Below are 21,117 nucleotides of genomic sequence, written 5' to 3'. Positions count from 1 at the left end.
AAGACAAATAATCTTGGTAAGATTTTGCGTTTTTGCAGTGTGTGTTAACTGTGTACTTCGCTGGCTAGTGGCGGATGGGGTTAAGACTGAGGGCGAAAAAGCACACCTTGAGTGTGTTGTGTGAGTTGCGTCTCCGTCCCTCTTCCAGCTGCATCTCAGAGTAGAGCTCCTCCTCATCCTCCTCCATGATGTCAGACAGGTCGGAGCCGCGGCTGCTCTCGCTGTGATAATCCTCACTGTGACTGTAGTGAGGCTGTTGGCGGTCACACATGCAGTTGTGTATGTCCACGTACATGCACACACACAACAAAAATATACATACATACATACATATGCCCGCACACACATACATGAATGCACATAGAGACACAGACACAAATGTATGCATGCACACACAGCCATACATGTAAACACAAACCCAAAGAGGTCACCGCATGTTGGTCGAGAATCTAGTTTTTGTACTCGGTTCTCAAAGTCCTGTTTGTAAACCATGTAAACTGTCATTTTTTTTTTTTTTAATTTTTCCAAAAAACAAACAAAAACAAAGGTAAAGGTAAATAAATAACGCATCGTGCTGCTCTTACCGGCCGCCCCAGCTCGGACCCGCGGAGGAATTCGTCCACCGAGGCTCCTCTCCTGCGGCCGCGAGCGTAGCCTTCCTCGTCCTCCTCTTCCTCGTCCGAGTGATGCTGGTGATATGATTGACCCTGCTCTCCGTAGCCGCCCTGCCTCCTGTCGCCCTGAACAACATGGAAAACACAGAAAGACGTTACCTCACCATTGCTCATTACTCTGTTTCTGTAATTTGGATTATTGTCTTCACAATTATATTTGCTTGGCTGAACAAGCCCCTTTAAATGATTGTGCATTTGTTGCATGGTAGTTTCTGCTATAAGTGTGTGAATGTGTGTGTGAATGGGTGAATGTGAGCGCTTTGGGAGGTCAGCAGACTAGAAAAGCGCTGTAGAAACGCAGCCCATGTACCATTTACCATTTGTTAAAATGGAGCGTCAAATTGAAATGATCATTTGTGATACAGAGGCCCGTGCTGTAAGAAAGAGAAGGTTACACATAGTTTTTTTTTTTTCTCTGTGATTCTATTACTGAGGTGACATGAATTTGTGGAACAAAGTGCCCCTGGATATCAGCTCGCTTGCTGTTTTTAAAAAGGAAACTAAAGACCTATCTTTTCAATCTGGCTTTTATTTTGAGTATTGATAAAGCCTTAGTTTTCACATTTATTTTTGTCCTTGTGTGTTCTTTTAATCTTGCAATTTGAGGCACTTTGGGCTGCATGTTTGTATAAAAGGTGCTATAAAAATTAAGTTGAATGGAGCTGAGTTGAGTTCACAACCAGGTGTTTATCTGACAGGTAGATAATCATTGATGGTCTTTTTTTTTTTTCCTTTTGTGACGGTCCAATACCATTTTCATCACAGAAAGGCATCTGTAATGTTACATTACAGTTTGTTGTGTGTTCAGTGAGACTGAATGCTGCAGTCTCGCTTCTTCACATTTCCATTCCTATCATACCTTGCCGCTTTCCGCCGCCACCCTCTGTGCTGCCTCCCGGGCGATGGCCTTGGCCACGGTGTCGGGGATGAGAGTGCCTCGAGGCTGCGGGAGAATCCTTTGAGGGGAGGGCGAGCGGGGGTTGGCAGAGGGGGGGGCCTCCAGGGTGTGGCCTTGCATGGGCACCGGGGGCTGGGCGGACGGAGAGCGGGTGGGGTCCCAGCCGGGCTGGCCGGGTGGAATGGTTCCTCCGTGGTGGGCCGCCTGCTCTTTGGCATCCAGATCTCTGGCACTTACTGGTCTCTGAGGTATGGGGTGGGGCTGGGGGTGGGGCAGCAGAGGCAGTCGGTGCTGGGGCCTGGGGCCTTGGTGGGACGGGTGAGGCTGGAGATGTAAGGGCTGGGGCTGAGGGTGTGGGTGTCGAAGCTGGGGCTGAGGGGGGCCTCCTGGGTGGGCGAGGCGGGGATGGGGCTGAGGGTGCGGAGGGTGGGACGGGAGAGGTTGTCCATGTGCCTGGGGCGGGGCAGGCAGTTGAGGCTTGGGGTGGGAGAGGTGAGGAGACTGGAGGTGGGGTTGAGGATGGGGGTGCGGAGGGGGGCCTGTGTGGGGGTGCATGGGCGGGGGCAGCGGCAGTGGGGGTAGAGGCACGAGCAGGTTGTTTGGAATGACGGCGACTTGGGAGTCCTGGGATTCTCCCTGTGCAGATAGCGTTCGGACGATGACCTCCCTGGCCTCCAGGCACTGAATCCTCGTCAGCTCCACGGTAACGTAGTCTGCCATCGGGTACAGCACCTCCGCTATCTGAACATTTCAACAGGAACAAAAACATCATCAGCAGTAGCGGTGTAATCACCTTCATCAACAAAACACAATCAGTGTAATCACCACCACCAGAGGCCAAAAGCATAACAAGCATAATTAGCCTGAGTCCCGATTTAGAGGTTATGTAATGGTATGTCCTTCCTCTTTGCAATGTGACTTTCTTAAAACTAGTGACATGTTGCGTGAAATTAAATCTGCAAGAAAAACAACTCTAATGAAATTACAGTTGCTAATCAAAATGCTGGTGTTTGCATATTCTTTTCAGTAAAAAGCTCATATGCAGAATACAGCGTCTTTTAACCGTGCAGGAATATCTCCTTTCTGGCAGATTACCAGTAAAGCTGGTGGGATAAATTTGAGTGCGACACCATCAGGGGTAGGAGCGTCTCCACGTCTAGACAGGCTCCGTTCGTCTGGAAGCAGGCGCTCGAATTTTGAGCGTTGTTTGAATTTGCACCGCCTCTCGTCTGCCAATCAAATCAAAGTGTGTCGCTCTAACCAGCCGACCACATCAAGACAAGAATGCCTTTCACTTCTGGAAATTCAACAATATTTTCCTTCTGAAATCAGAAAAGGGCTCTAACATTACAGTCCAGTGTACTAAAGCTTGTTTAACAACGAAACAAGTAATCATAAAGCAATCAATTAGTGATCAAATTTGATGAGGTAAATATAAATTCCTCATTACATTTTAAGAGGGTAGTTACATTTCAAACATGACCCTCCCAGCTGTGGGTGTGTTGTTGTGTCACGGAGCTCACCAGAGGGAGCGAGAGACCTTCCTTTGGCTTCCACTGACTGAGGGACCTGCACAGGCACTGAATCACAGGTAGGTGGCACTGCTGACTGCACCGAGGCCACTGATGACATAATGCCACACTCTCACACACAGACTCCTGACTACATTAACTCTCTCTCCCTCTCTGTGATGTGTCCTCTCATCTGTAAAAAACCCTGATAAAACCATTTTTCCATGCTTTAAGCCGTGCATTAATGTGCACATCTTGGAAGTGTGAGGCCCATACGCGTTACATCCCCCATATGCCGGCGAACAACCTGCCTCTCCGCATTATGGATGAACAGTTTAATTTGCTCTCTTATCATCATTAATGGCGCTCTAAAAACACCCGGCATGCCTTCTTTTAATAAAGCGGGGCTGAAATGTAAATTAAGGATTTGATTCCTGCGGGTGATGCTTGCTAACTCACCCTCTGTCCTTTAGTACAGACTGCGTAGCCAATGACATTTGCACCATTGGATGTCCCTGTGGGCGATAGGATGGGGGGCTTCCAGCAGACCTGCAGGACCCCTGGAGCCTGGCCACAGAGCACCTGCACGTCCTGCGGGGGGAGGGGAGGGCCTGCGGGGGGGAGGAAAACACGTGTAAACAGGAGATATGTTTTTTTTTTTTTTTTTTTTTTTTACGTAACACTCTCACTGCAAAGGATGACGGGTGCAGCGGCACTAACCAAACAAGGAGGGAGGGGCGTGGAGCGCTCGTCGAATGCATCAATGCACGTACACACACAACCATGCACAAGATGCCCACACAAGAGAGGGGGGGTCGAGGGGCATTCAGGATACAAAAAAAAAAAAAAAAAAAAAAAAAAAAAAACTCAGCTAATTTTTCATTTGTGCTCCAACAGTGATTCACGTGTGTGACGGGATGACAGACCACTGTGTGTGTGAGCCCATGCGGATCGTGGTGATGGGTAGTGGGGCACGTTCATGAGAAACTGTGTGCTGTGACATATTTTGTGAAATGTCACGTAAAGGCAGAATAAGTAGAAGTTTCCTAAAAAAAAAAAGAAAAATTACTATATAGACTCATAGAGAAATAATCCCTCTCAATCATCACTACTAGCAGTGTGTGTTGGTGTGTGTGTGTCTACAGAGTCCCTGCCCTCTGCCTGGATTATCTTGTTTTGCTGAGCTCGGGACTCTTCTGGGCGTCGGCCTTTGGGCAGCAGGTGTGTAGCTCCCAGCCAATCACAGCACAGCACGGCGCCAGATGGACAACACCACATCCAATAGGAAGCTATGAAAATTGTGGATTGTAGATCGAGTAAAAAAATATCAAATCTAGCAAGGCGAAGCGGCGAGCAGACAAAGTTTTTTCCTAGGATGGCAACGGAAGGTTTTAAATCTTGGATAGTCATTTCATTCCTTCGCCATCCTAGGAAAGAAAACAGCTTAGCTTAGCCAGCAAGGAGGGGCCAACTTTGAATGCTGTGTTTATAAACGGCATCCGACCAGTCCTACTCATTCTGCCTTTGAGTGTGACACAAGCTGTATTAAATCAAGTCATACTGAATCGTCCACTCCATCATAAATCAAAGCTGTGATAGGAAATCGTCGTAGCGTCGCTTCCCGTTTCCAAAACACTTTCTGAACTTGTGTCATCGTTCTCTCTGGGTAGTTTCATGATCTACTGCTATTGCACGATCTCAGATTACCCCTCACGACAGCAGATTAAATTCAAGGAAAAGGAAACAGGGCCATCCGAGAGGGAGAGTATTTTGTCTGTGTGTGTGAGCAAGAGCCTCTCCAGCGAGACTGAGTGCCATCCATTCGTTGTCTCCGACTCTCCTGGGTCACTGGATAAAACATGCACAACTAGGATGGCTGCATTCGGGCAGAAGCAAATGCACACGGATACGGTGTGGTCATTTCAGCGAGCGGCGGACGAGAAGAGGCAGAACTTCCTTCAGTGGCCCTCCTTTATATAGCGTTTGTTAACTGAGGCTAGGCTATAGGCTGAGGAGGTGACTCATCAGAATAACAGCTGATCACATCTTACAGTGCTCTGTTTGCAGCCTCATTAGTGGTGTGCACTGGGCAGTGAGCAAACTCAGGCAAAATTGCATTTGAAATGGGTTTCAAATATTAAAGGACCATCCCAGTGATTTTGAAAGTTTGGCCCATTTACTGCAATTTCTCCACATTTTTGCTAAATTACGTGGAGGTACTAAAGATTTCACAGTATATAATCAAAATCCCACGATGTACAAATTTGAATTTTTAGTCCAGTAGTTTTAGGCCAAAATTGGGGTCAACCTAGGACAAATTGCAAGAAACATTGAATTAAAAGGTTATTATATATATAGTAACCTTGAATTAAAAGGTTACTATGTAACAGTGAAAGGTTATTATATATATATATATATAGTAACCTTTTAATTCACTGTTTAAATATCTGTTCTGGCATTTATTCCTTATATTCCTTATTAGCGCATATCAAATCAGATAATGTGTGATATGCATGTGTAAACAGAATAATTCAAAGAACTTGCAATTGACTTTTTTTCTTGTCTTTGTGTGTGTAATCAACTTGTGAATTTTTATAGTGATATCTGAAAGTAAAAAGTTGAACCCCTTTCCCCTGTGTGTTAAAAACAGTGTTTTTTGGTAATATGTGGTCATAAATAGGTGATTTTCAAAACTTTCCACCAATGGGATTCCTTGGGACTTTTTCCCCTCACTCAGGACAAACTGAGGATACAAAATCAGTTGAGTTTGCTTCTCTTGCAATTTGTCCTCGGTTTTTTCATAAAATGACTGGACTATTTGGGCTGGAAAAAAACCTTACAATGTTCTGCTCCTGTGGCTAACGAAGACGTCGCCATTCATAAACCACAGAAGTGATAATTGGCTGCGTAAAGAGACTATTTTCAAGTCATCCAAACACAACAGTGCTGCTGCTTTTAGGAACATTAACGTGGACGTTTTTATCACGGTGATGGAATACTAGTGTGAAGAAAGTTTGAAGTCAAAGTTCATTTTCATATCACAGTGGAATGAATGGAAACCAACGGCTGGAGAAAAGGGAGGAGAAATGATATGGCAGCTCTAAAATATGACTGCCTGCTTTGGGAAAAGATTAGGAGAAACGTTTAGACATTTTGTATTACGCTGTGGATGAAAAATCACTGGTAGGGTCCGTTAAAATGCATCTGATCTCCTAGTCATCTCAGCTGATGTGTGCACATCAACTTCACTCATAAATAAACTTCTTTTTTTTTTTTTATTATTATTGCTGGAACTCAAATGCTATTTTGCCCGTCTCTTCTCATATTTCTCATGCCAAGCATCGTTTATGTCACAGTCAATCTCAGTTTCATGACTATAGCCGTCTCCCCAAAAGTATCATAGCACTAGTATCATCTCTGCCCATTGTTTTCCAACAGAAAAAGATCATTTAGTGCTAAGACTTATGAGAAACCTAGTCCAGGACTGGTGTTGCGTTCTGACCTGTTCTGCAATATGGTGTTGGACCTGGACAAAATACAACAGACAACAATGGCAGGGTGAGGCAAGGGCTGCTCCTCGCTGCCGCTGGCCACAACACAGAGCTACAACCCAACCCTTAACACAGCAAAGGACAATCAAACACACATACAGAAGTCTTTCAATATTCATCGGCTTTGTAGAGTAATGCCACAGGATTTTCAAAACATGTAAAAGAAAACTAAAGAGACTTCCACAGAGTGTACATTTGAAAACTTTATAAGTCCAATTTTACTTGGTTTTGTGCTTTTATTTTCAATTAAAGCTTTAGATCAGGGCTGTCAGACTCATATAAGGCAGCGGGTTGCGTTCGTTCAAATGAGACCTCACGGGGGCTGGATTATTTTTTTTATGAACGTCAATATGGCTCGATATTTTCTGGGTATTTTCTGTTTTACTGTTTTAAATCAATCAATTTGTAGCCGAACCAATCAATGAGAAACTGCATGCTGGCTCATGAGAATAACACATAATGTAGGATTATATAAAACAGAAACAATCCATGTCAGCCTGTCACTTTAACATAACACAGCAACAGCCAGTGTAGCAACGAGCCCGCTGGTTTTTCCTTTATTTCCAAATGATTCTACTTAATTTATCATCATGTATCATTAATCATTAATTAATCAATTTGTTGATATCAATTTATTTTTTTTATTATTATTATTTTTTTGTCATAGAAACTTATTTTTTCTTATTACACATAGTTGATTGAACTGAATTGATTTGGATGAAAGTATTTCAATTTAAAAAAAAAAAATATTTTCATTTTAAAATATGTGTGTTTGTTTTTGTGTTTTTCATCTGTTGGTTATCACCATTCTACACCTCTTCAAATGATGAGACCCTGTCAAGACACACAGGGTCATGTCCAAAATGCACTGTAATCAGAGTTAGATAAGGCTGTTTTTCTCAGCTCCTGTAGAAACTCGGAGGTTATATGAGCTTTTCAGCAGACAACAACAAACTATGTTGACAAAAACCCTCTGATTGTGTAACATAAGGAGCGGTTATTAATATGGTGCTGAAGCTGGAGGATAAACAGGAAGTCAAAGTGAGCCTTGCTGACCTGCAGCCTGCGTGCAGAACTCCACGCCGGCTTCCTTCTTCTCTCTCTGCTCCAGCGGCAGTTGCCATGGCACCTGGTGCGGCCGCGCCACCACCGTCACCTTGTAAACCGTCATGGCCTTCAGGTTGACGAAGCGTAGCCTATACCTTCCCGGCTTCATCGCCGCGTGCTCTGCCCCGTCCAGGAACACTGTGTGCCCATAGTTACTGTTGCTAGGCAACCAAGAGAGCTCAGCAGTGTCACGCTGAATGTCGTCCACCCGCAGGCCACACGGCGCCACCACCACATTGGCTCCCACCAGCAAGGTGCAGCGCAGCTCGTCGGACAGGCCGCGGTCGGTGCTGCACTGCACCGAGACGCGGTGGACGCAGCCGTCCAGGTCCAGCTTCTCCAGCAGACACTTGGTCCGGCCCCCGAAGGGCACGGTGGCGCGAAGTTCACCGTCCACCAGCACGTTGTAGCCGGAGATGTTCCCCCAGCCCATGGGCACCAGCGGAGGCTCCCAGGCCACGATGACGCTCCGTGCCAGCTGCTTGATCAAGGTGATCTTCCGGGGATAAGGCACAACGTCTTCGGCCAGGTCTTCGAGGTCCAGGGGCCCCCCCGTCCCGTTGCTGCAGGGTCCCAGGGTGTTGGCTGAGCCCAGGAGGCCGTCCTGGGACGACCCTCCATCCACGCCCATCAGGCTTAGGGGTGTGTGGTCCAGTGGGCCCAGGTCCTCCCCTCCCTCCCCAGCCTGAATCGCTGGTTTCTCCTTGTCCTGGACAAACTCCACGAAGTTGGAGGGGACGAGTCCTCGCTGGCCGTCCAGCAGCTCCCCTGAGACACAGAAGGAAACACAGTAAATAACTCAGCCTATCATCCCATTCATTCATTTACTGTTATCGTCAATAGTATTCATCTGAAAAGTTTTAAGGGTGGCGCCACGTCTCATAGATTATCAGCATCGTCTTCTCTGAGGAGGAGGAGCCCCCGGTCGATTCCCAGCCGCTCTGTGTGGAGTTTGATCGCTCCTCCTGCGTTCTTGTGGGATTTTTGGGGCGTTGTGGTTTCTTCCCTCTCCAAAGACACACTAGTCAGAAGGATAAAGAGACTCTACATTGCCAACATCTTTCTATCTGCATTCTGCATTCTGCATCTATCTGCAGCCCCATGTGACCCTGAATAGGAAAAAGCGGGTGAAGACAATTAATTTATGAATGAACGCGATATTATGCACGTTTTACCTCAATAGTGATTGGCATACTCTATCCTAAGTTTTCACTTTACATGCCATATCTAATCATCTAAATATCCATGGTGAGGCAGGACTAATTGAAAAGGAAATTATGAAAAGTCATGCTAGAAGAGTTTACAGTCTTTCTGATGCAACATGTGGTTCACAGGATATGGTGATAAATATCTTAGAATGTACTTTGTATTTTTTGTGGCTTGTAATAATAATTTACTGAGGTCCTACGGAGATTTTTTATTTTCTCCCACGCTGGTTCCACCCACATAATGATCCTCCTCTATGACTATGCACCTTCTGCATCTATAACAATATTTATCGTATAGCCCACACACTGCAGTCTGCTAATGGACTTTTATTGCACAATCAGACTTTCCACAGTGGAGTTTATTTAGGTCATTTTCAAATCGGGTCAATGTTTGACATGAAAAGGATCCGCTGACTGATTCTGCAATAACAGAGGAACATTAGGAGACTGCGGTTTGTGGACTCTAATCTATGAAGATGATTTTTTCCTCGTTCAAATGGATTTCACCCACTGCTGGCGCGCGTGGAGCGACTCTTTCACACAGTCTGTTTTTGACATTTAACTGTGTTTGGAAGCTGAATATTGGCTCTGAGAGTGAATGCTTTAAGTGTCAGACAGTCACACATGAGCACATTTTCCATGCTGGTGAAACATGCAGCCTGTTTCTGGTAGAAAACACTATCCATTCACCAATTGTCTCCATGAAGGCGCAACGGGGCCCCTAATGATGCCTCCTGCAAATGTTAACAACTGCTAAAAGTAGCCGACACTAATGGCACCTTAGAGGGAGAAGAAAAAATGAAAATAATGACTAGAATACACATGAGGATCGGTGAGAGAGCTTTTCCTTGCAGGGTGTGAGTGGGAGGTGGGTGTGTGTGTACACATACATAAATACATACTATTCCCTAAGATGTCTGATTTGCTCCTGGTGGCTCTTCACACTGCACTTTATCGTTTCTCAGGTAAACACGCGACTGTGAGGCCACTGCTCTTGAACATTTCTAAGAAGCGGGACTTTAGTGTCTCTGCTTTCGCGACATTTCCAGGAACAGCATTTAGGGCTCTGCAGTCAATGCAAGTTTAAAAAAAAAGAAAAAAAAAGAAGAAGAAACGAAAGATAGCTTAGATTTGCTCATGTCCTGCCAAAGGGGAAGAGTTTGAGTCCTCCTTGCCCATCCTCACGTCCTTCAATCTTTTTTTTTTTTTTTTCCTCAGAGGCCTCAGAGACCTTAAAAGCCCCTCTGTGTTTCTGTGTTTGTGTGTATATGTGGGCATATACATGTGTATGTGTGTGTTTGTGTTTGTGTGTGTTGATGATTAAGCCGAGCCCCGTTGGATTAGTCATCAAGCTAAAAGGGACGAAGGTCCCATCTTGACAACAGCTCGGTCTGAGGCCCCAGTCTGCCTCCCCAGCGGTAAACACAAGGATCCTACAGGATGCCAGGCAATCTCACCGCCCACAGCGAGTGAATCACAGCAGCCGAGCGCCGCTGCGGCGGGCTGCGCTGGCTGTGGACGACGGCTAGCTAGGGGGATTAGGAGCGCCTCCGATGGAGAAGCCTTCATAATTCTAAAGAGATCAGAATAAGAATCACTTCAATCGCCAGTTGCAAAACATGTACACATTTTCTCTTTTTTTCTTCGGTGCAGGAACATATTCAGTTCCTGCAAAGTTTCAGGACACTCCGTAGTGCAACAACAGCAAAATACAGACTGAAAAGGGCCTGCATAACATATTTTATGGACATGTTCATCTACATTAGGGGTGTAAAATAAAACACACCCTTCAACGTGCACACACACATTCATGGCATAAGCACACACTGAGCTGATGAATTCATGAACACACTGAAAGGGTTTTTTATGTTTGTTTTAAACAGTCTCAGTAGGCTTTTGCCTTTGAAGGAATATTTGTTGATTTCACACTGTTATCCCAAATCTCTTAAAGGAAAAAAGTTATTTTTGCAAATGAAACAAAATACAGAGAACATTGGAAACATTAGTGAGGGTTTTTTTTTTCTCCCCAATGGACAAAACAAACTGAACTAAAACCAAAATCGGGGCCCAAAAAACACAATACAAACCGAACTGCGGGTTTATTGAACCGTTATACGCCTGATATCTATGTATGTGTATTTAAACCTTCCATACATATGTCTGTTTCAGTAGGCAGCATAATTCCCTGGGGCTGGCTGTTATATAACACACACTCCTGAGCCTATCTTCCTAATTTCCTCTTGTGAAATTATTAGCTTGTGATGATGCACCGGCTAATCGTCCTTACCTCCCACAGACTGGAACTGGGGCAAAATCGCAGAAGCTAAATAGAACATGCAGTATTGTATTCTCAGTCTTTGCACTGTAATCCATTCTATTTTTTGACATTTTAAGTTCCAGTCAATTTACCATTTAAGACTGATTTTGATGGGAAAAGTCCATTCTTTAGCCTTTTCAAGATTCACGGGCGACAGGGTGTCTCTTTGATTCTGGCCTGAAATTGCCTTTGCGTGTCATCTCTCCTCTAATCCCAGCTCAGCGATGACAAATTCATCCCGACACTTCAGGCTCACTCACCTTCATAGAAGCCGTCATCGTCCATGTTGCCGTAAACGTACAGGTACTTTCCAGCCACCAGGGGGAGCTCTGCTTCTGGGTGCTCGTTTGGTCCATCATATGGGTTATAGCTGAAAGGAATAAGTGTCTTCTTTTATGTCTTCATTCATTCATTCATTCATTCATCCATGTTACTAACTGCTCAAAACATGCAGTAAAACATTAAACCTTGAAAACAGCATATGGTGTAGTAAAATTAAATGTACACACTATATGCTATATGCAGGATTCAATAATACTCCAATGTGAGTAAAATGAACAAGCTGCCATAGAAGCCGTTTCATGCGGCCTGTCGTTTGCAGAGCAGCTGTGCAGAAACCGGAGCAGAGAGCGGGCTTTACTCACCTGTAACGGGCAGTGCAAAGGCGGACCTGGCCTGTGTAGCGAGGCTTGGACCTGGGCGATGGGCTGGCCTCATCCTCCATCTGGACGAGGACATCAAGAGCCACTTACACTTATTACAAACTCACACGCACCATTCAGAATTAAAGCTCGTCTCAAGAGCAATTGAAGTGTTGGCTGCAGCTGTAGAAATCCTCATTGGGTTTAAATATATGAGAACCAGGGATGCGCAACACTGGAGTTTTTTTTTTTTTTTTTTTTTTTTCATTGCCAATATCCACTATGCAGACATTTTCCAGCTCTTTTGGCTGGTGCTGATATCAATATATGCACATATTTTTTCCACCTGAGTGCAGAGAACATCAAGTCCCTCCTTTAGTGGAATTAACTTATTATTATTATTATCATATTGTGATGGCCCACTGGCAGATGCAAACATGAAATACAATGCTTTTCAAAATGTACACTGGACAAAAAGAGTAAACTACTATTTAAAACATGCCACATTTATTTTAATGGTGAAGATGAACATTTCCTCACAAACAAAACTGTAAAATTCATCCCACGGAAGCAGGTTTGGATGATTCTCTCCCTGAGACAATCATGCCAAGAGCCACAGCCAGGACAAATTCAATCTATTTCACAGATCGGCATGTCACATCGGCAGAATTCTTCACTTCAGAGCCGATGCCGATATTTCATTAGAGAGTCAATAAAAACATGTCCATATTATCGTGCATCCCAAATGAAAACCCAACTAAAACAAAGCAGTTTAACGTGAAGCAGCTCACACCTGGCACGTTCATGCATGCTGATTTGAAATTATCTGTCCATCCAAGTGATGCAAAACAATGTTATTCGGTACCTGTTAAAAGCACACACACACACACACACACACCCCTCCCCCCGTACTCATATTGGTAGGGAGGAGTTTGCAAGAGCTGGTCTAACTTCCTGTTCCCCTAAGAGTGGAGCAACAAAAGCTAAACCATATGTTTAACATTGTAAATGCTCACATGCTCCCTAATACTTATGCTCTGGTGTTACTATGGTCCACACACACCATGGTCATAACACTAGGGCCAGTATCTGCTCCTGCGTTGTACCCAGAGTGTGTCATGGCAGGGAATTGTTTGCCCACTGCTACAAAACTCCTAACATCACGAGACATTTTTAAAAGGCCGGTCAGGCATAACTTTTATGGAAGAAGGTGAATGTGTATTGATTCTAGATAGGTTTACTGCTATTTAACCCTCCTGTTGTGTTGACATTTTTGAACATCTTTTATATTTGTGGTCAATTTGACCCCTGTAGTTTAAACTTCCACGAAATTATTATAACTAAAATTGTTATTAAAGTTTACGTGTCAAGTACTTTATGTTTCTTTGTTGATTACCTAAATAGCCCTTTAAATAAAACTTAACTCCCCCCTTCCACCCCCACTTATACATCCAGTATTCCTATTATGCGACAATGGAAAAATATGCAAATCACCATAAAATCTCACTGATTGATCTAAAATTGGAAAGAAATTTAAATTTTTAGTGTTTTAATGGCTTCATATTATTTCTAAGTACAGGTTTTTGTTATTTATAATCAATGCGTTACAAAGTGTGTACAGGACATTGAAAACATATCATCATGTCCATTTCATGTTTACCCGGTAGTGCCCATTACATTAGGAACACTCATTAAATATGAAGCAAAAAAAATGATGTTAATCATTTATTTAGAGACGTTAAACATTGGCTGGGGTCAAATTGACGCCAAACATAATAGGAGGGTTAATTGTTTCTTATTTGTTTTATGGGATGTCTTCTGTTCCCACCTAATTTTGTATGTTTTTTGTCTTGACATTGTCTGATTCTTGTCTATTTGTTTCTTGCGTGTAACACCAAGGACCGTGCTGGAAATAAGTTTTGTACTTTAGCGTGTCATCCTTTGGATTGCTGTTTTATCATCCTAATCCAGAAATAAATCTATCTATCTATCTATGCACGAGACACTTGATTCAACAGAACCCAAAATTAGGATTTAGAGTGAGAAAGATGACTATGCAAAGACACAGAGGTTTGTAGGGATGATATGATGTGACGCATAACGGGATGCACCTAATTATCCGTAGATTTGATGAAGCTGAGTTAATGGGCGTCACTGAGACTCACCTCTGAGAGGGTCACCTGTCGAGGGCTGCTGGGGCGGTCCGTTGTCACGGTGCTGGATTTGACGGACAGCGGCTTGGCTCTCTCTCTGTCTCCGGTCTGCGGTGGGCAGGGTAAGAACTTGGAGATCAGTGGCTCTGCATTGGCCACGCTCTCATCGCCTGGGAAACATTGATTTCCATAGCAAATAAAAGAGCACCTGTCATTCCTTCTGCTCTCAATCGCCACTCACGGCACGGCTATTGATCTCCTGTTGAAGCGGCGTACAACAAACACTCTTTATAGCAAAGGCTCTAGCGGGATAGCAATTCTGTCTAACGCGTCTCTGCTGCTAAATACCAGCGTGGTCCTCAGAGACAAAACACACTGGAAAATTGCAGAAAATAGAAAATTGCAGCCTAAAATAGTGCGAGATCCGCTGAATCCCTGAAGGAAATCAAAGTAAGGCAACAACAGCAGGGATCTGTCATTGGGTTTCTTGTGGTGTGAATATAATCATGCAGCATTAGCACAGCAGAATCAGTGCCTACCTGCTCTCTTGCTATTGGAGAGAAAGATAAAACAGACCTTTGCTCTCTGCCACACACTGTCTAAAAAAAAAAAAAAAATCACTGCTGATTTGGCTGCATTTTCTGTCTCTGCGGGTTATAACACATGAGGTTAGAATGCTAATGAGTTAACCCACATTAACAGGTGTCATACATCAAGCCTGTGATCCATTAAGGGACATATTGATCATGAATAAGCAATATTTTCATCGCTGGTATCCACCTCCGGTCAGGAATGGGCTGTCAGGAGATTAGAGCGCGGCCGGACTCTCTTCTCATTCTGATCACTCGCCTTTTGATCATGTCCAATTCACCGGATGCTTTTATCTGCGGGCCGACTCGCCGGTAGTCAAAGCGGTAACCCTGGTAGTGTTACCACGGTTACAGGTAGGTGCCCTGCTCTGCCCATTATGCCGCACAATGCCACAGCGCCGATCCCCACTGAGCAAACACATCGGCGAGCTCAGCAACACACCACAGTAAACACAGCAAAGCTTATGTTAGAGGTGGTTGTTTGCATTTCCTCATTTATTTTCTTATTTTTGTGTGTTAATTAATGAATAGTAAAAAAAAAAAAAAAATGTAGAATGTAACAACCATGGAGTCAAGACAAGTATGCCTGCATGTCCACATGATTTACAGTGTAAATAAGGCAGTTTCAGAGCTGCTGCACGTTTTTATATTTTCACTTTGACAAAGCCAGGCTAACGACTCCCATAGACTTCAAGTGTTTATGCTAAGCTAACACGAAATGCTACCCACAGGAACTGAACCACTGGACACACAGAAGTGAAAATGGTGTCAAACATCCCGTCTCAGTCTGGGAAAGGTGGAAAAGGGGTATTTTGTCCAAAACATTGTAGTATTCCTTTTAAAAAAAAAAAAAAAAAAAAAAAAAAAAAAAAAACATCCAAAATCTTCATCAGCACAGGGAGTTTTTACCTTTTTTTTGGGAGCACTACCTTATCTCTACCCTCTAGAAACAACAATACACTCATAACATTAATTGCACTGTATCGTTACACTGTGTAATGAAGATGTGAGGCAGAAACAGCGGCCCACCTGCCTCTGGCTGGGTCGCCAGTCTGTTGAGGATTTGTGAGAGTCTCTTCTCCGGCGAGAGGGGGATCTGGTAGCCGGAGCAGGAACCGGTGCCGAGGACGTCCACGGTATCTGACTGCAGGTGGAAATTCAGCAGCTCTTTGGACAGCTGCTGGAACTGCTCACTCTGTGACCTGCATTTTTGCTCCAGGTCGCGAACCTTGACCTTCCATAGACGAGACGAAATGATGATGATGGAGGGAAGGAGGAAATGAAGATCGAGTGGCAAAATGAAAAGAGAGAGAGAGAGAGAGAGAGAGAGAGAGAGAGAGAAATCAGTGTCAAGCCTTCACTCTGGTTATGGTGTGTAGTTCATCATGTGTAATGCTACAGACAGGACCAGGGCTGGGTTTCATTCAGATATTTTCGATACTGGTACCAGTACCAATATCTTGACTTTTTTACTGGGTCCGGAACGATACTGTTTTCAGTGCCATTTTATTATAAAATCGATTTTATAACGTCTCTGGGTGTAATGTAGTGTATATCTAACATTAGACTGCCAATCATCCACATTATTAGCTCTTGTGCAAGCCTGCTACATGCTCATCGGCCAAATGACGCTGATGGGATTTTCTCTTTAAGTATTGAAATTTGGTACACTCTCAGAAAATAAAGCACATAACTGTATCTTCAGGTGTCACTAGGGCAGTACCCTCTGAGGTGCACCTTTTGTACCTTTAACATTTTGTCCTTATTTGTCTCTTTGTGGTTCGTGCCTCATAAAGTTCTCTCTTGTTGCCGTATTATAACTACAATACTGACTGGAGAATTGTAGTACCTACTTTTCATATTCACAGATCTACAAAACTTTCATTTCAAGGCTACTAAACCATAACCTACAAGTTAAAATCTACCTTATAATAGTATTTTATCTAATTTATTTAGTATTTAGCTATCTATTTAAATATTTACTGATTAATTCATTGTATTTGGCCAAACAAATGCTGTCCTGATATTGTACCTTAACATTTAGAGGAAATGGTACATATTGGGAACAAATATGTACCTTTTTGGCTCTTAAAAAGGTTCATATAATTACCTTGAGGTCCAATAATTAGTCTATGAGGTGCATTTGTGTAGATTGTACATTGGGGGGCAGAAATGGACTAGCCCTACCCTTGTTTCTCACAGCGTAGGGTACATAATTTCAGTGCTGTGGTATTTTTTGACACTCAGTATTGAAGCAATTCGGTCGGTGCCATGAAAGTATCTCCTGTAGGTTCAGCACCTCGCCGCAGATAGGACCCCTCTGGAGAACAGCCAGTGTCTTATCTGTTTATGCAAATCAAAAGCGGACCCAATTAGCAGCGGATCCCAAAAGAGCCATTTTCTAGCCGAGAGCGGCTCGCTGTATCAAAACCACCGCAAGGCGAATCAGAGCATGTGCAGGGGAACCGTTTTCTGCCCCGCCGCCGCCGCCACCGCACAACACGGCTGCACCTCCATATCAAAGCCTGAGCGCTGCAAAGAGTTAAGAGGCTTATAAAAGTTATATACTCTTGACAACAATTAGATACTTGGGCGAACAAATGTTGAGGTTATACGCACACACATGCACCCCCCCACACACACACACACACTCACTCACACATCCATACAGTGTGCTAAGTTGCCTATGATAAGTTGGAGATGGAGGCTTCGGCGGTGCAGCCTGCTTCTCAGTAGATAAGGAGGCTCGAGCGGGGTTTTGCAGCCACGGGGAGAGCTGCTCGCACCCTCGCTTTGTGATCAAACTCCACCCAGAGAGTGTGAGGACTCAGCAGAAAGATGGGAGCAGATACACCGTGATTGGGGACGATTGAATACCCATCAGGGAGCCATTACCAAGTTGCGATGGCTTTAGGAAGGCCGGAGAAAATGAGCGTGTGTGTGTGTGTTGCACAATATGCGTGAAATACAAAATACATCAGTAATGGTATCTGAAGGGGGTGATACAGCATGTCTAGTATGGAGGCAAAATTACGGTGATATCTGATTTAATTCAATCTAATTCAGTGACCATGGGTATGATTGCCTAATTAGCATGAAATATGCACTAAACGCCTCTGGAGCTTACAATAAGTGATTCATTGGGAATTTACACAGTCAGCTGCAGGGAGATGGAAGTGCTGTGGTTCAGGACGGAAAATAAATACCTGAAACATTCTGTCCTTATTGCTCTGCTCGGACAAAAAAAAAAACAAAAAAAACAAAAAAAAAGAGGGGAAACAGAAAAAAAAACAAACAAATAATGATAATTTTGAAGGACATGACATAAAACATGACATAAATCAAAGCAAACATCATTGAAAAGCATTATAATAAATGTAAAAGTGGGTGCTACAAGACAAGACAAAGCATTCAAATCAATGCACAGAAACAAAGAAGCAATACATAAAGTGCATGAGGTAAATGCAAATGAGTTCCAGTGTAAAAAAGCCATAATGACAATGGATTTGGAAGCTAGGGGTTTTTGTTTCATGGAAGCACTATGTCTGCACTCTGTTGACCCGCCGTGACTCTAGAGAAAGACGTCTCGGTTTTCTTTATTTACGAGGAGTGGAGTGACTTTTTGCACGGTGGAGCTGCAGCTTCCCCGGCCAGCCTCCCTTTGCACGGGCCCTCTTGTGTTTGTCTGCGCCCGATTCCAGCTGCTTGCTCGACAAAATCGCATTAAGTGGCGGAGATGGATAATAACACGACCCCACTTGAACCGGGCTTAAACGAGACCGGGCTCTATTTTCATGACAAAAGGATTTAGGATGAAATGAGAAAATAATTTGGAGAAGATGAAGCGGCGACAAGCATCTTGAAGACGGGTGATGAAGCACAGCGGGTCGGTGATTTGATCTCGGGGATGCTTTCGCAGCGCTCAAGGTCAGACTGCATGCAGGCGCCGGGAGTGATTGTTCCTCTCCTCTCGTCTGCGTTTTCAGGAGCGAAGCCGCAACTTCTCACGCTCTGATTCTAACCTTAAAATGGAATCTCGCCAGTGTAAAAGTGTATCAGCAGCTTGTGCCTTATCCCTGTGGCCTGAGATGATACAGTCCGGGTTTCTGAGGAGGAGAAGCTTTAAACAGAGAAGTCCTAACTAATAACTAACTAAGCTGTGACGAGGAGGATAAAGACTCAGGAGAAGAGGATAAACCTCAAAATGAGCATCTCGGGTCAGCCACAGCCTTCAAAGAGCAAAGATTTTATGATAAATATGAATAAATAAATAAAAATAAATGGATAAAAATAGCCAAATTAGGCTAAAAAAAAAAAAAAATCTCAAAAAAATCTCATAAAAATCTCATACTAAAAAACATCTCATATTCTTAGGTTAGTTTATTGTATATACTTAGCCCTTATTGTCTTTAGTGTATATATTTAGTATATTTAGTCTCTATTGTATATACTTCTTAATTTTAATTTTATTTTATGTTTTTTTTTTTTTTTTTTTAACATATCTGATGCAGAAAGTGAGCTAAAATGACCTTTTGCCAAATTATTATAACTAAAAAAAAAAAACAAGACTGTTCCGATTTTATGATCTCCTCAATGTGTTTATGCATTGAGGGTCAAATTATATTTATTTTATCAGAAAATTTCAGGTCAATCACAGCTTCACTTCATTAAAGACGTTATGATAATATAAGATACATACAGAAAATTTTAAATCTTGTGTTATAATCTTGAAAAACATAACGATGGTCAAATTATATTTATTTTAACAGAAAATGGACTTTGTCATGCTCTGGGTTTTAATGTCTTTGATCATGATTTCATGTCTTGCCTCTCTAATATGACACCTACTACTTCTTTTATATGCCAAGGATTTTCTTTTCCTCATGGTGTTTTTTTTTATTTATTTGCTGAAAAAAAAAGAGGGTTTAAACAATATTTTTCAGAGCTGCAACGGCGGGTAAAGCTTGGTAAACATCTGTGTTTGTGCGCCGTACCTCTAACAGGTGTACTGCTCCCTCATGCTCTTGCTCAGCTTGAACCTGCGCCTGCAGAAAACACACACAGAAACACACAGTGACAGCTGACACAGTGATCAGAGTCCATGAGGCAGAGGAGATAGCATGTAGCTGACATACTGTCAACCCGATCGCCCGGCGGAGGCTCACCGGCTGATCAGAGCACCGGCACTTGAAGAGACGCCCGGCACCGACGGCACAGGGCTGATAAACAGGAAGTGATTTATTTTGGGGCGTGTCGGCGTCTGCAGAGTCGCTCGTGGTGAAAAGTGGTGGGACAGTTGGGTGAAAATGCCTGTTTTTGTGAGCTGGAATGTGACTGTTCACTTCTGCGGTGCAAAGCCTCTGTTTGGGTGTAAAGCTCTGTTCACAGACACTTAGAAAAAACTCCATTTTTAATTTTAATTTCATGGTTGCTGCACACAAGGTTATTATCATTAATGAAAACTGAGGAAATAACAAAAACTAGGTGTGAAAAAAAAAACAATCTGAAGATAAAAACAAGGCTTTACAAAAAACAATAACTGAAACTGTATTGTGATTTTACAAAACTGGCTTAAATAAACTAAAAGTATTGAGAAAATGCCCTTAGTTTTCATCTTTGTCAGTTTATTAATGTCATACATTATATTTTTGCTGTGCCAGTTTCATACCAGCAGATGACTTTTTCTGTCGGTGCAGTCGACAAGCAAGAGTTTTGAATTTCGCCCATGAAAAATACCCTGTATTACCTCAAAAAAAGACTAAAACTAACACTGGAACTAATAAAAACTAAACTAAGCATTCAAAAAAAAAGAAGCATTTTAAAACCTAATTAAAACTAAACTGAAGTTCAAAACAAAGAAAAATACTAAAGAGTAATAAAAAAAAAAAGAAGCAAAATTATAATAACCTTGGTTGCATCTGTGTTAAACAGTGATTCAATGTTGTTGGGATGTAAAGACAAGAGAGTTTTGCTTTCATTTAACAAAATATTACCAAGGGCTGCTGCTGCTGCTGCTGCTATTCTCAGTTTTTATATATGGCAACAAGAAAGCCACAATATTTTTTTTTCCTGTTCCTAATCTGATTGTCTGAGTCAAATTAAGTTTGTTTCCACAGCTCTTCATCACAAGCCTGTCTCAGACGGTTTCTCACAGAACAAGCCTACCGAGAACTGACTAATCAGCGATCAATCGACAAAACAAAAATAATCCGTACGCAACAAAATAAAAGACTTGGGAGACAGAACAAGGCAGAAGGCACAAAACGACATGTTGGAGAGACCAGACAAGCCCAGCTGACTTACATAACCGAGACACTCAGGAAGAAAAACTCCCAAGAAAAACCTTATAAAGACAAAAAAAAAAAAAAGAAAGAAAGAAAGAAAAACTTCAGCAGGGCCAAGTCAAAGAGGGATCATCCGCCGGGACAGCTGAGGGTGCAAGAGGACAAAATAACAACGTGGACAAC

General features: G+C 43.1%; 1 protein-coding gene across 1 annotated transcript in view; it reads right to left on the bottom strand.

Annotated features, from left to right (window-relative positions):
* The window catches only part of rimbp2a (RIMS binding protein 2a), a 122,937-nt gene that overhangs the window by 18,229 nt on the left and 83,591 nt on the right, over positions 1–21,117 (bottom strand). Inside the window, 11 exon segments of the mRNA XM_030065921.1 lie at positions 107–253; positions 585–740; positions 1,465–2,313; positions 3,543–3,694; positions 6,586–6,609; positions 7,691–8,509; positions 11,527–11,636; positions 11,911–11,990; positions 14,073–14,230; positions 15,680–15,884; positions 19,645–19,695. Of these exon segments, the coding sequence (XP_029921781.1) occupies positions 107–253; positions 585–740; positions 1,465–2,313; positions 3,543–3,694; positions 6,586–6,609; positions 7,691–8,509; positions 11,527–11,636; positions 11,911–11,990; positions 14,073–14,230; positions 15,680–15,884; positions 19,645–19,695 (2,751 nt within the window).

This window comes from Myripristis murdjan, chromosome 12, assembly GCF_902150065.1.
Source record: "Myripristis murdjan chromosome 12, fMyrMur1.1, whole genome shotgun sequence".
NCBI classification, from domain to species: Eukaryota; Metazoa; Chordata; class Actinopteri; order Holocentriformes; family Holocentridae; genus Myripristis; species Myripristis murdjan.
The sequence above is the reverse complement of the archived record's forward strand: the minus strand, read 5'-3'. Positions and strand labels throughout refer to the sequence as shown.